This window comes from Mesoplodon densirostris, chromosome 6 (assembly GCF_025265405.1).
Source record: "Mesoplodon densirostris isolate mMesDen1 chromosome 6, mMesDen1 primary haplotype, whole genome shotgun sequence".
Taxonomy (NCBI): domain Eukaryota; kingdom Metazoa; phylum Chordata; class Mammalia; order Artiodactyla; family Ziphiidae; genus Mesoplodon; species Mesoplodon densirostris.
In genome coordinates this window covers 34695890-34711374 of record NC_082666.1, presented here as the reverse complement: position 1 = coordinate 34711374, position 15485 = coordinate 34695890, and the positions used below count along the sequence as shown (strand labels likewise).

General features: G+C 45.5%; 1 protein-coding gene across 6 annotated transcripts in view; it reads left to right on the top strand.

The window, feature by feature from the left end:
- Positions 1-15485, top strand: part of PTPN3 (protein tyrosine phosphatase non-receptor type 3) — a 109564-nt gene that overhangs the window by 39527 nt on the left and 54552 nt on the right. For 5 of the 6 annotated variants that reach the window (XM_060101254.1, XM_060101253.1, XM_060101252.1 and 2 more), the window contains exons 3-7: positions 1867-1974; positions 2051-2093; positions 3765-3843; positions 8433-8477; positions 11557-11609. In XM_060101254.1, the coding sequence (XP_059957237.1) occupies positions 1867-1974; positions 2051-2093; positions 3765-3843; positions 8433-8477; positions 11557-11609 (328 nt within the window). Of the gene's footprint in view, positions 1-1866; positions 1975-2050; positions 2094-3764; positions 3844-8432; positions 8478-11556; positions 11610-15485 lie in introns of those variants that run through there. The other variant, XM_060101255.1, reaches the window with a different exon arrangement.

The following is a 15485-nucleotide window of genomic DNA, read 5'->3' as shown; positions in this document are numbered from 1 at the left end:
CCTGGACATCAGCTGTTCTTAGCTCCGCCCAGAGAGCGAGACTGTCACGGACAGTGACCTGATGTAGCCAAGATGACCTCTTGTGGGGCAGGCGCCGGGGCCGGGAGGGTTGTTCGTATCAAAAATGTATCTTGTTTCAATTCCTTTTGAGAACTCGGTGAGTTGTGCAGATCCTGGAATGGATGAATTATGCACTCCAGAGGGGAGAGTGGCAGTGTGGTGGTAACGTTGCAGACTCTGGCATCAAATACTCCTGAGTCAGGCAGTCAGACTGTCCGTCGGCTGACAGCACAAGGCACGGAGCCTCTGAGGCCTGTTTGCTCATCAGCACCGGGGATGGTGTTGACAGCTATGTGACATGGCTGCGAAGATTGGAGATCATACATAGAACGTGCAGAATACCGTGGCAGGCTCCTTGTAGATGCCCAATAGATTAAAGTTATTAATAATATATATTAAACATAACATAAAATCATACAAATAATAATTTCAACAAGGGGAGCAGATAGCTCTTTGCATCAAGAGCATCTCGTAATTTGGACGGAGAATATCTCATGATTTAGAGTATGTGGACCAGGTCATCTTTTCCACACTGTCCTGATTCCCCTGGGATGGGAGGTGACCTGGGAAGTGGAGGAAGCAGCGGGAACCAGGGCCCTGGAGCCAGAAGGGGGATGTGTTCAGGACACAGGCGGTGCCGTGTGTTCCCACACTGTGGGCCAGGTAAGTGAGACTGTCCCGGAGAAGTGGCTGCAGGAGGGGGTGACAGTTATCTAATTCTCCTCATCCTGGTTACGGTGACCTGTTTTCAGGTACATCATCTGCTATCAGGTGCTCAAAAAAGCTGCCTTTGCTGGTTCTATACATGGTCTCTTTCTGACTCACATTGCCCTTAAGTTAAATGGTTTGGTTCAAAGGATTCCCAAGAAGTCTGCCTGTTAAAGGAGAATTCGCGATTCCCCACCCCTGTGCCTTTGTGCTGGGCTGTCCTCTTGATGCCTTTTCTTAGCTCCTGCGCCTGGAGGGAGGGCGTGGCACTCAGCCCTGTCAGCCTCCCAGAACCAGGTCAGGGACTGCTTTCCCTTGTCCCCAGGTTGAGTCACCCATTTGTGTTGTCCTGTGTGTGTTCACTGTGCCCGAGTGTTCTTTGGCATTTGACACACCGAGTTATGGTCGCTGCTTGCACGGCTGGCCTCTCCAGGAGGGCAGGAAAGGGACACGTGTTATGGCTCTGTCCCCACGCCCAGCACTGTGCCCGGTCTGAAAACACTGAGTGGCGAAGGTGTCTGAGCCCTGCTCTGGACGTGAAGTGTGGTTGAAAGTCTCCACTGGCTTCTCACTTCAGATGCCGGGGAGTAGGGAAGCAGATAATCCTCCAGTGTCCCTTGCCAAATCACTTGGAGGGTATTTCCAATGGCATTTGCGTATTCTTAGCTGTCTTCCTTCATGCTGTTAGTAGAGTTTTCCTCCCTGTGTATACTTGCATGGCGCCTGAAGATTAACATTTTGCTGTGGATAATCCGTGGGTAGGTCACGGAGAGTTTACTGTCATTGGGATACCTGAGTTTTCCAATTTAGACGTTATCACTTGGGAATCTCAGTTAAGAGGAAGGAAGAAATCTTAGAAAATTAAATTTATCTCATTCTCTTAAATCATATTTATCTTAGCCCTACTTTCCATATGTTCCGTGGGGCTTCTTAATTTGGAATTTATTAAATTCTTATTAATATTTCTTATTGTAGGGTACCTGTGTGCATGAAATCTCTCTGCGTGTTTTAACACCTTCTTGCCTGCAATAAAGACTTTTAAACACCAGTTCTTAATTTGTTTTAAAATTTTGCCCACTGGACATTTTTTTCCCCTAGAAACAAGATACTGGTCAAGTTCTCCTGGATATGGCTTACAACTACTTGGGCGTGACGGAAAAGGAGTATTTTGGTTTGCAGCACAGTGATGACTCAGTGGACTCTCCTGTGAGTACCCTCCCTTGAAGACGTGCTGGGCTCCCGCTGGGTTTGGTTTTATATCTTATGTTTTCTTACCCAACAGAGATGGCTTGAAGCAAGCAAACCCATCAGGAAGCAGTTAAAAGGTGGGTGTGACCTTCCCATGTCGGTTGAACACTAGGTATTAGTGTATCGTGGCCCATTTCTCTCCTCCAATCCTCAGCGTACCTGTAACATCTGGTACCTGGATTCCAGGTGGTCCAAGAGACGTGAGTAAGCTGACTTCTCCCTGTCTGACTTCTGAGTTAGCAGAGATGCTTCCAGATCAGCCCCCAAGGGTCCTCACCAAATATGGGCAAGAAAGGGAAAGGTGAAAGAAGACAGCTAAGAGCAAAGGAATTCCACATTTCATTTTATAGGAAAGAAAGGGGAAGAAAGATGGCTTTTTTCAGCCCAGTGTGAGAGCCAGGATGGGAAAGACAGACAGACAGACAGACAGACACACACACACACACACACACACACACACACACACACACACACAGTCCTTTTCAACAGCACAGTTCCATTCACAGGAAACAAAGGCATGGGTAAATAGTGTCACAGACATACACGTGAGTGTATCCCAGTGCTGTAGGTTAATTCCCAGTTAGGTGGGTTTTCGAACCACACCTCACTGCACCCTTCACCTGGTTTTCCAACATCACGCTCTCTGTTCCCCTTTATGCACCTTATGCCCCAAACCTGGCCGACATGCAGGGCCGCACACGCACCCAGAGTTACAGAACCACCCACAGGTACCCAGGTACCTGTACACAGGTATGTTCATAGGTGCACACACACCATTAGAGTCTTTGATACAATCCAGAGACAAAGACAGAGGGTACTTCTGAGAAGGGAGGGTGGAGCCCATAGTGAACTAATGTAGAGGAGATCAGTGAGGGAGGCAGGGTGGGAAAAGCTTGAGTTTCACAGAGCCAGAAAGTGCTGGAAAGAGCCAGTGAATACTGAGTAATGGAGAGGAGAGAAATTGACGTGAAGAAGAGCATGGGATCTTAGCAACACAATCTGATCTCCTGTTGCCACATCCAGCAAAAGAAATGGGCTAATTTTATCCTTGCAAGCAAATGGACTCTTGGCGTTGTTGCATAAAGCCATATTTGAGTATATTAGCTGTGTAATATTTGCTACTGTATTAATCATTTTTAGAATTCACTTTGCATTAAAAGCATGAAATATTTTGCAGTATAAAAATGATTTTAAAATGCAGAATCAAAAGACTCAGTGCTGTAAGTCTGGTGTTATCATTGGCTGTGTGACCCAAGGCAAGTCACATCTCCAAGCCTGGTGGCTAATCTGTTACACAGTGCAGTCGACAGCAGGCTAGCTTACTCATAGTCATGGCGGTATTTAAATTCAAGAGTGTACATGAAAACATTTGAAAAGTATGAAGTCATTATGTATGTGGGAGATTACTTCTTTGTGAGTTTTGTATAATCTGTTGATTTAAGGATTTTTAAAGTTCCTAATACAGATAATGGAGTGCATTGTTTGAACACATCCCTAAGTTAAACATGTAATAAGAAGTAGATTATACCTCATTTTATGCTGATGTTGCAAAAATATTTTACTTCTTGTAGACCTGGAGATTTCTGAACACTTAACTAACTTATGCACTCCTTTTTTGAAATTAGTCCTTTTATTGATGGAAAAAGCTGTGGTCTAGTGAAAAATGCATCACTTATGGGAGAGTAGCCGCTTACATACATTGACTTTTTTAAAGGGAAAATTTAATTTGTTTTTGAAAAATGTTGTAGGAGGTATCCCCTGTACCCTGCATTTTCGAGTAAGATTTTTTATACCTGATCCCAACACACTGCAGCAAGAACAAACCAGGTAATAACATTTTTTTTAAGTTTTCTATTTAGTATATAAAAATGAGTAACCACTGAAAATGTACTCTTTAATTTATCACTGTGGCCAGATACTTCACTTGGGTATAACTGCACCAACAGTTACGATCCCAGTAAAAATTGGGGGGTACATGTATTGAAATTTTAATCGGCGAATTCATTTTCATCTTGAGCCTCCTTCTCTGGCCTCCTGATTTGGTGCCGTTCCCAGCACGCTCCCATCCACCACCTCCTACCTTCCCCTTCCGTCCAGCTTCCCCTGCATGTTGAGCACCTGTGTTCAGAGAACGCAGTTATTTTCTGCTACTGCCATCAGGAAGCTTGTAAAACAGTCATCTACCTGTCAAACAGCGCAGTGTCTCTGAGGGGCTAGGATTGAACTCTTTAGGAGAACGAGAGGTCTCTGAACTGAGAACTTTCCATCAGATCCTCTGTTGGTAGGAGCTGCAAAGGAGAGGAGGCCGGGTCAGTGTCTTTCCTCCGCCTCCGTGAATCTGTGGTTCAGGCAATCCGTGAAACAGATAAGGGCCAGAGGGTTGTGAGACTTGTTTACCCCTCCAGGCTTGGCGCAGGTCCTGGCCCTGGTGTTGAGCTGGCACACGGGGTTTTCTGGATGAGGACCCGTGTTTGGAATGGAGGGGCGGGCACAGGAGAGTTGTTGCTGTTTGAACATGGACTCTGCAAGCTCGCCTGGGCCTCTCCTTCCCCTCCCCCCAGGGCAACAGCCAGCCCTCCTATGATTGAAACGTTTGTTTTTCTTAGAGAGGGAAACTCTTCCCCCAGAAAAAAAGCAATGAATGTTCAGGATGATTGAATCCTATCCTGTGCCCATTGTGGCCATGAGACCATCACCAAGGAAGAGACATTAACTTGGACATAAAGTGCTCTTTTGTTTTTTCCTTTTTTTAAAAAAAAAATGGTAACCACATGATCACTTTTTAACTTTTAATGTGTTTAAAGGCCAAATATTAGTCTATTACTATTTTGTCTTCTTTGTACACCTCTTCCTTCTACAATAGAAGACGTTGGAGATTTGACGTGTGTTTACTATTAGGTTAAATTTTAAGCTGGTATAAGATGTCCCGCATGACTCATTGGGTAACCACGGGACATACACGTGATGCCTTGAGTTTTCCTCATAACAGCTTTTCATGCTGGTGGACTAAGGGGGAGTGTAGGACACTCAACTCAACAGGTCACCTCATAAGCCGGTGGATGCAAAGTGGTGACATGATCTATGAGAATATGTTTGAAATGACCCCACCAGGATTTCCCTACTGGAAATATTCAGGCTACTACTGAATATCAAATTCTGTTCAAGGGATGCTTTAAAAAATGTCATGATGGATTTTATATGTGTGTGTGTGTGTGTGTGTGTGTGTATTTGTGTGTATGTTTTTAACCAGTGGTGGTTTTTTTGTAATCATAACCCCACAATAAAAAATATATTTTGCTTTGTAATGCATTACACAGATATATGTAAATTACTGAAGTAGACATTTCATGAAACAATAGTAATTGCAAAGCACTCTTAAGTTTTCTATTTTCTTCTTTTAAAATGTCACTTGTGGCTCATTAAATTGATTTTACTACCCACTGAAGGGTTCCCACCCCAAGTGCGACCTGCACTGCCTAAACCGGTGGTCGTCCCTCATTGCCCTGTGTCCTCCCTGAGATGCTGCAGCCCTCGGGTTGCGGCTGCCAGAGTACCTGAGTGAAGGGATCACTCACGCCAGCCTAACCCAGGAGCCCTTCTCCAGGGCCCCTCTCGGTCGTTGGACGTTACTTCCATACCCCACAGGAAAGCTTCTTTCTGCTGAGCCTCCCTGTCATTTGAGGGACATCTGAGGAAAGTAGGGAGGTCAGGATGGAGAGAAAGCTCGCAGAAATGAAGGCTGCTTTCAGATCTTCCAAGGGCTGTCATGGGAAAGGGGGAATTAGATGTGCTTGGTGGTAGCATTACGGCCAGTGGGTGGAGACTACAGAGAGGCAGATTTTGGCTGAAGACAAATAACAGACTAAATTTTGTTCTTACCTAAGTTCCAGACAAAATTCGGTTTGTCCGTGTCCCTCCTAAAAGTCACTAGTTCCAGACTGACACTCAACCCCACTACTCAACCTCCATGGTAAGATGGGTGGTCCCCCGCAGTGTAGAGTAGAGTATAGCTGCCACCTTCTGGGATGTGGGTAACAGATTTCTCTTAACACAGCAGGAGTCATGGCAGCAGCCACCCCTGTGGCTCCGACCGAGCTGGGGAATAGCCAGGACTGCCAGATCTCCTTCTTAGGCTGGGCCAGGCTTCCGCCATTAATTCAAAAAAATATTGTTTTGCTTTGTTTTTACTTTAATGAAGAGTTTTGCCTATATTCCTGGCACTTAGCGTCTTTTTTTTTTTTTTAGGTATAGTTGATGTACAGTATTATACGTAGTATCTTTTTTAAGCCCCAGCTCTGTAGCCTATGCAAAAATGAGTTCCCCTTTAAAGAAATTTCGCTCTCAAGGGTCAAACGAGGAATATAGACGTGGTATTTGTTCTTTCCTGTTTGTTTACTAAGGATCTAGGCAGGGAGGCATTTATTGCTTTTTTCTGAAGTTGAGGTCATGGATTGGGGTGCACTCCAGAAATGAGTGTTACGTTTCTGAAGTCAGGCACACCAAGCATCTCTTTTAAATGACTTCCTTTATTCTAATTGCTAACCGTCTCCTTGATTATGAGCCTCCACGGTGGCTGTTTCTGATAAATTTAGACCGTTCTAAACAGACTTTCATATACGGGCAGTCTCAAAACCAGACTCTCTCAGGATTCCTAGGAGGTCTTCTAAGTTTGGGCATCATTCCACTATTCTGATCTCTTTGTGTATGATGTCCTGGGGTTGACTCAGAAACGTTGCTGAATATATGACAAAGTAGCATTTGATGAACAGGGGTCTCCAGGTTCCCGTTCTCCTTTACATCCTGAGGAAGACCTTCCGCTTAGCTGGGCTTGTCAGTGAAAGTCCAGATTTACCACTGGATTATCTGTAATTCTGTTCCTTCTCTTCTTTCTCTCAGTAGCATTATAGGAGGAGAGAACACTTAATTCCAGTTGAATTTCAGCTTGGGTAAATATAGGAACAAACTAGAAAGGACCAATTGTGTTCTCCTAGGTGGAAAAGATAGAGATTCCAATTTGGAATAAGAGAGAATCAGCAAATGTATGTCATACCATCTCTCGATGCTCTGGCATTCAGCACGGTAGGAGTAGTTGGTGATAATTACAGTCAAAGTAATATCAGAGTTAGGAGATGGATCCTAAGCTTTTTAGTCATTAGACGCATAAGAAATTTGTAGCATAATCAGATTGTTTTCATAGCATGCATGTCCAGGTTGAAATAAGACATAACTGACCCCACATAACCCATACGACATCCGTATCCTCATCAGTAAAAAATGGAGGTAGCGGTACCCACCGCAGAGTTCTTACGAGGTTGAAATGAGGCGATAAGTTATGAAGTACCACACACAGCCCAGAACTGTGCAAATACAGGGTTGTAATACCATGTGACACATTCACATCTCAAAACACTGGCGCCTTAACCTTTAAACATAGAAATTAGAAGGAATATTGAGACTGGTTTGTTTAAATTGCCGAAATTCTCTCTCCTGGCCCTGAACACTTCTGCTGCATCTGTATTGGATTTCAAGAATTTTCCCTTTTGTCATCTTGGCCAGATGCTGGAATGTCTATCCCGTGTGAATCCAGGCTTTTAACAAAGAGTGGGAGCCAGAGGTCAAGTGTCACATGTATGCCATGTCCCTAAATATAACAGTCTCCAGGGCCCTTCCCGGCCTGCACAGCACTGTTGATGCCTTGTGATTCCTGCTCCCTGGATGGAGGGTCCCGTGACTAACCAAGAACTTACCAAGTTCTGCCCACAAATCAAGTCCCGGGTTTTGAAGCGACATTGCTGGGAACTCACAGACAAGTGCAGGATTCACCCAGGAGGCCTGGCAGCCTGTAGATGACTGATGTCTATGCTTTTGCTCAGGCACCCACAGTTCCTGGGACACAGGAAAAAGCTCAGCTGGGTGCTTGCACCCCAGCCAAGGAGGTGTCTTCCTAGACGCTCCACCTCTCAGTGACTTCACACAGAGGGAACATAGGTGTGCAGATGTTCAGAACAGCAGCCCCTCGGTGTGCGGGGGGCTGCCCGTGGATCCTGGTGCTCTCAGATACCCCGAGTTTGACTGGGTAGGTCCAGGCCGGGGGCGCTCATTGGCGGCAGCAGCTGGTTGTTTGGGCAGCTCTCACCCCATCCATCCTTGCTCAGCCATCCCAAGAGAGCATGTGTGGGTGGGAGGCCGGCTGGAAATGCCCCCCGCCACTACCCATTGAGACTAAAGCAGCCTCACGAGCCATTATTACTGAAGGGGCGTAGCTTTGCAGTGGACTAAACAGCGCCTGATACTTGAGACAAAATGTCTTTGTGTGTTTTGTTTTTCACATGTGCAGGTCTTGTCCTTGACTCATCAATTTTTTTGGCTTATTTTAATTTGAGTATTGTGAATTAATGAAAACAATTATTTCATAGGCATTTGTATTTCTTACAACTGAAGATGGATATTTGTGAAGGAAGGTAATGAGACTTTCGTATTCTTCTTTTCCTGTCAGTTCCCCCAGACTACTGAAATTCCTGGGTTTAATCTAATGAGTGTACATTTCTGGTAACAAATTAAATGTAAACAAAGAATGGATGTTGAAAGCAGCATCCTGCTTGGGACATCTGTTTCTAGCTTGGTCTGGATTTGGAGAAGCTGAGGATTGACAAACCTCATTTCATGTTGTTTCAATTTTATTACAGAAGGTACAGTTATCTTTCTGGTAAAGACCTGAGAAACTTTAAAGGGAGGGAAGGAGAGATCCCGAATGTAAAACGGGCTTCATCCAGGAAGGCAGATCAAGCCCAATTTAGGTCCCCTCTGAGCCCCTTAGTACCCAGAGGTGACTCATTTTCTCTTTGGGGAACTTGGCTGGAAGACAGGAGCATCTATCCGTGCTTCAGCACTTCTTGTGCATCAGGACCATCTCCGTGGCTGCAAAGTATCTGAGAGGCTCAGGAAGGGAGGAGAAATTCCAAGTCAGTGGTCCCTGAGCCACCTTCTCCAAATCCAGAGTTTTTTCTTGACTTACAGGAGACAGTGCAGCAGGTAAACGGGTGGGAACAGCCATGTCTTACTCTCATCCTCCCCACCCCCTCTTTCCTTCTACTAAGGAGGGTCTTCAGAAGCCTCCACTGTGCTTCCATGAGGGACCTGGCAGTCCGGTTGGGGAAATGAGATAGGAGCTCGTGAAGCAACTGGGACCAATATGGGCGGTGGAGACCACAGCCATCATAGGTTTTAGGAGAAGGAGATGCCGGTGTGAGCTTTGTGAAGAGCGTGGATTGCTGTGATGAGTTGGGGTTGGTGGAGAAGTGAGGAGTTAAATCTCACTGGGCAGAGAGGACATCGCCTCCCCCCGGACAGTCCCAATTGGAGACCACATGCTGGGGGCCTACAGCAGAATAGAGAGAGAGAGGGCTCCTCCTGTCAAACAGAGACCTGCGTCTTGGATCTACCAGGCAGAGGAGTGCTGTTGAGGGTTTTAAGCAGGAGGGATTTGGCAGGAACAGAATCTATAAAAAAGGCCGGAAGAGGACGAGGGGCTTTCCTGAGGCAGCCTTCTTATATTTCAGGGTAACTCTAGGTTGAAATTACCCACCCCTGCCTGTCCTGGGTCCAGGCTGCCTTCTGTGGTGATAGAACTAGTTGTGTCTTTCTTTTCTACACACTGACTTGTTTTCCCCACACGTATTTTGCAAATAGCACACATTACGAGATGGGCACTGACTGTGCTGGTCCAGTGAGGCTGGGCCCACTACCCCTACCTTGGGAGCTTCCAGTCTAGCTCTCCAAATATTAGAAATTGGTCATCTTCATTTTTTCTTATGCCCCTTATTTGGTGTGAATCAGTAGAAACCTGTTGAGGGCCACGTCCTGGCTTAGGTCCCTGCCATCCTTGTCAGGCCTGCAGGCGGCCCTCATCTCTCTGGGGGTGGTGGGCTGTCAGGGTGGCATCCAGCCCTTAGTAGCTGTGGATCTCTTGACGGACTCAGTGGATCTAGTTAGTGTTTCTCCCGGGTTTGAAAGTTCTTGTTCAACCCCTCCTTCCTGAAGAGATAGGTGATCTTGTCTGACAGATGGAGACCCTAAAGCCTGGAGAGCAAGGAAGAAATCTGTCAAAGAACATGGTGTTCTTTAGTTTGTTATTTACACCATTCTTTGGAAATGTTGTTCTTCCTGACTTACTCATAGGATTGTTTCTTCCATCTAGACTGAACCCCCTTAGCCACTCTCCTAAGCTTTTCTCTGAATCCCATTCACCTGCTCTTCCTGTAGCAAGGACACCAGCTTAGATTTCATTGAAGCCCATCTTGGTAGGAAAGTGAATGCTGATGTTTGCTCTTCCTTTGGGCTCTCTGAGTCTCCAGATGATCGAATATATAGCAAGCATCCCTAGACATATCTGCATTTAGAAGTTCAAGCAAGAACACATGGTTACTTGAAAGATGGGGCCCCTCAGATAGGGAAGGCTACCTTCATATTTATATGCAGCTTCAGGACCAGCACACAACACAGCTGACCAGAAGGGAAACCCTGGTGAGCCAACCAGATTAGTCAGAGAGCTGGGGGTGACTCATTTCTTGGGAACTTCATGGGCTGCCATGGAAACTGCATGTTTTCTCCACTTTTCACAAGGTTGCTGGGAAGAATGCTTTTAAAATCTGGGTCCCCCCCCCAACCCTGCAAGCCCTCACTCCTGCTTCTATTCATGTGTTCCTCCACCTGGCAGTGATTCCTGCCCCAGATCTGCCGGCTGAGCTCCTAGGCAGACCGTGAAATCTGTAGCTGAATGGAGAGAAGGGAGCAACCAAGATGATTTGGACTATGACAGAGATGGCGTCATTGGCTGAAACAGGGTGTTTGGGAGGGCAGTGAGCTTAAGAGGAAGGAAGGAAAACAAGTCCAACCTTGGGTTCGTGGATTTCCAGTGGATGGCAGGACAACCGAGGGGTAGCAGACCATTCCCTCTAGATGGGAAGTTGCAGGAGGGTGAATAGATTTAGGAATCTTAAGTCATTGTAACTAATTAAGTAACTCAAAACCCACAGGAGTTTTAAAATTCAGAATACTTTTCTGTTTTTCCCTTCTAAGAGGATGTCATCCTTCTAGAAAGCAGGTCATCAAGAATCAGTCAGCAGAACTCAGGAATTCAGTTAGCCCTATGAGAAGTCTCACGTCTTTACCAGAAAGAGACAAAGGCTGCCTGCCCATTGATCTAAGAGTACACTTTTCTCATTTTTTCTCTTAGTGATATGAGCCTGACCTTTCTTGACCAGCCAAACCCTGGCCAACATTAAACCTTTAGCCTCATGGTATTTGTATTAATATATATTATTTTAAACATGGAAAAATTCTCTTTTAATTTCAGAGACTCTATAGTGTGTTACTTTTATCTTTACTTTTTGAGATTGAGTATCCTAAAATTCTTTGTTATTATTCGTGATTTTTTTTAATGGTTAATCCAAGAAAAAGACATGTGTTACCCATAATCAATGAGCGTTTTGGGCGGTCGTGGGTTCTGGTGACTTTCCTAATATGTTTTTCTTCTGACAGGTTAACCTGCCCTCTTAACTCAGCGGTGGTTCTAGCATCCTATGCAGTACAGTGTAAGTCACAAAGGAGCATTTCGCAGATGGACAGCTTGTTCTGACTGGTATATTAAGAAACTCACTGGCCTCTCCTGTTTGACCGAGTCCCTTCCCCAGGAATCCTGTTGGGCAGCATATCTCTGGCTGTCCAGATATTTCCACTTTCATCCTGACTTAGGCTGTCCTCAAGCTCAGGGATGTTGGATTAGGGAAAGCGGGTTTCCTCCCAGGGGAGCCCAGAAAACAGAAGATACCTATCGCACGTTACATTTTCTAGAGGCTTCACTCACAATTGGATTTGACTCTATAACAAAATCCTGGTGGGGCAGATACTTCTACCAGTCACGTCTTATAGATGTGGAAACTAAGACCCGGACAGGTTCAGGAATTTGCTGGAGGTCACTCCTGCTACTTGCTTGGTGCTACTCTGAAACACTGCTGGGGTCCTAGGAGTTTATTTTTAGTTTCAGTAGAGCGACGGCTTATATATTGGCCTGGAGCAGCAGTGCCCAATAGAAATACAATAGGAGCTTCATGTGTAACTTTAAGCTTTCTGGTTGCTATGTTAAAGTAAAATGAAATACATCGTATTAATATATCTAAAATATTATTTTAGTATGTAATCCATGTAAAAATTTTGATATTTTACATTTTTTTCATACTAAGTCTTTGAAAAGCAGTCCAGATTTTACACTTCCAGCACATCTCAACTTGGACTAGCCACATTTCAAGTGCTCAATAGCTCTGTGTGGCTAGTGGCTGCCGTGTGGGATGGAAAGTCCAGATGGAATTTTCCATCAAGGCCTGTTTATGCTGAAGTAAGAATCCACTTCTTCACTCACCAAAACATTATTAGAATATGTTCCACGTGAGGCCCCGTGGTAGGTGCCGGATGTGTACGAGGACAGGGTGCATAGCCAGATGGAAGGTAAAATATCACTTTATAGTTAACTAGCTGTGTGAGGCCAGCGCAGTAACCAACTAGAACTCGTGCAGAGCTGCTCCAGACTTCCTGTGAGCCCCACGCCACCTGGGCTTGTTCCCCTCTTGGCTGACTGCACGGTGGGGAGTTAAGAGAGCAGGATGGACTGGTCTTGGCAGGCACTGGCTGAACTCCTCCCTCTGCTTTGGTCTCAGAAGAGGCAAAATAGCAAGAGAATGCTGACAGGGATTCCTGATGTGGCCTTAAGCCTGCCTGTTCCCCAGGAGCAAAGAACAGACATGGGAGAGGTGAAGGGCAAGGTGGCTGCATGATACCAGGAAGTAGAAGAGATACCTTTAGCAGTGGCCCTGCTCACTAGTAAGACAAGACCCAGTGTTCATCTCCCCGTGTAACCTACATCTCCTTCTCCCCAATGGGAGACTCAGAAGAGATGGCCCAGTGACGAGCTTGGGTGGATCTGAAAGTTCCCCTCTCCCTATAATACATCTGGAACAGATCCGGCCATGTCGCATCCATATAGGAAATGGCACGGTCACCAGTTAACTGTATTCTTAGTAGTCACTAGACCCAGTGGACTCCATCTCTGCCAGGCTGATCAGCTGAGGAGAGTGAGTTTTCCCACATCTCAGAGCAAGTTTAGTGCTCACATCTAAAGCTTCAGGTTTGAAGGGCAGGAACACCAGAAAGGACATAGCTTTGGATGCAAACTCCATTTAAATCTGGCTCTCCATCTGCTTCTAACATGGTGTTACCTCTCTGAATCTCAGTTTTTTCACATGTAAGATGGGGGTGATGATGGTGATTATGACAACTTGGAATATGACTACTTGGTTCAAGTATCACCTCTGAAGGTGATAAGTGGAAACTCTTCAGTGGACCATCGCTGTTAACTGAGTCAGTGAGAACGCAGGCTGAAGCCATAGTACCTGGGTCTTGTCTCTTCCACTTATACCTACCTGACCTTGAGCCTCTTCAGGCCTCAGCTTCATCTGTCAAGTGGAGGTGATAATAATATCTAATCATAGGGTTGAGTAAAGATGAAATATACTTAAAGCTCTTAGAATATGCCTGGCTCATGGCAAGTGTTGTTTAACTCGTACTATTTTTTGTGCCCAGAAGAAAGCTGTCTAAAGAACAGCCTGTTGTAAACAAACTATTTAGAGTACCAAATAAAATTCCTAAGCTTCAATAGTCAGGTTTCCCTCTGCAAAGGACTGATAGAATGGGGGCCAAAGGAAGTTACGAGCACCTAAAAAGTCCAGACTGGCTGCAGTAGAAACATTAGCGTGACTGTCATGCTAATAATATCATAGGTTGTCAGGCAAGCAGTTTTAAGTAGAAGTTTCTTATTCCTCCACCCTCAAATATATACCGACACACATTTTTCCATACTTCTGTGCATATATTTCTATAAGATTAATTCTTGGATATGAAATAGCTGGATCAAAGATTAAGCCTAGGGACTTCCCTGGCGGTCCAGTGGTCAAGATGCCGTGCTTCCAATGCAGGGGGCGGTGGTTTGATCCATGGTCAGGGAACTAAGAGCCCACATGCCACAGGGCGTGGCCAAAAAGTAAAAAAAAAAAAAAAAGAGTAAGCCTAAATTTTATCTGATACGGTTTGCCACATTGTCCCAGAGGGACATCTGATATGAAGACAAGCCTACCAGTAGCCAGTGAAGCCAAAACAAAGCACATTTTCTTACCAGATAAAAAGTAAAGTGATCTGTGGGTAAAGAACCTGAAAGCACTTGATGGTGGAAGATGGCTGGTAGCCTATCAAGTGTCTATGAGGGTCAAAGAATGAAGGTTTTTTAAAAAATAAATTTATTTATTTATTAGTTATTTTTGGCTGTGTTGAGTCTTCATTGCTGCGTGTGGGCTTTCTCTAGTTGCGGCGAGTAGGGACTACTCTTCGTTGTGGTGTGCGGGCTTCTCATTGCGGTGGCTTCTCTTGTGGAGCACGGGCTCTAGGCATGTGGGCTTCAGTCGCCGTGGCTCGCGGGCCTAGTTGCTCCGCGGCATGTGGGATCTTCCCAGACCAGGAATCGAACCTGTGTCCCCTGCATTGGCAGGCGGATTCTTAACCACTGCACCATCAGGGAAGTCCCAAGAGTGAAGTTTTTTTTTTGTTTGTTTGTTTTTTGGCTGCGTTGGGTCTTTTGTTGCTGCATGCAGGCTTTCTCTGGTTGTGGCGAGTGGGGGCTACTCTTCGTTGAGGTGCGCGGGCTTTTTATTGAGGTGGCTTCTCTTTGTTGCAGAGCACGGGCTCTAGGCGTGCAGACTTCAGTAGTTGTGGCGCAGGCTCAGTAGTTGTGGCGCACGGACTTAGTTGCTCCACAGCATGTGGGATCTTCCCAGGCCAGGGATCGAACCCGTGTCCCCTGCATTGCCAGGTGGATTCTTAATCACTTTGCTACCAGGGAAGTCCCCAGGAATGAAGTTTTTGAAAATACATATTCTATAATGGCCTCTGAGTGTCTGCCATGCGTGGATTCTGCAGTAGCCTCAGGTTGCACAGATAGAGCACAGCTGCTCTCTGCAAAGGGCCTGCAGCCTGGTGGGCAGGCAGATATGGACCAACTGATGCTGGTAGGGAGGATGAGCACAGAGGATGCACTTTGTTCTCCTTGGAGGGGGAAGGAGGGTGCAGGGGGAGGTAGTGTAGAAAAGCTTCCTAGTGATGACCCCTTACGAAGAGCCTCCAAGATCAAGTTGGAGTTAGATGAATAGCAAATAAGGGCTTTCCCAACAGAACAGCTTGATATGCCATACATCTGAGTACCTGAGACATACACTCTGTCCTGCAAAATATAAAATATTAGCCAGAAGAATGTATGGTACTTAAAAAGACAAGGTATTTCCCACATAAGTGTTCATTTCCTTTTCTTTCTGCTATAATTGGCTTTCTCATGTGTTGCTTCCCCACAAACAGAAAAGCGTGTTACTCTG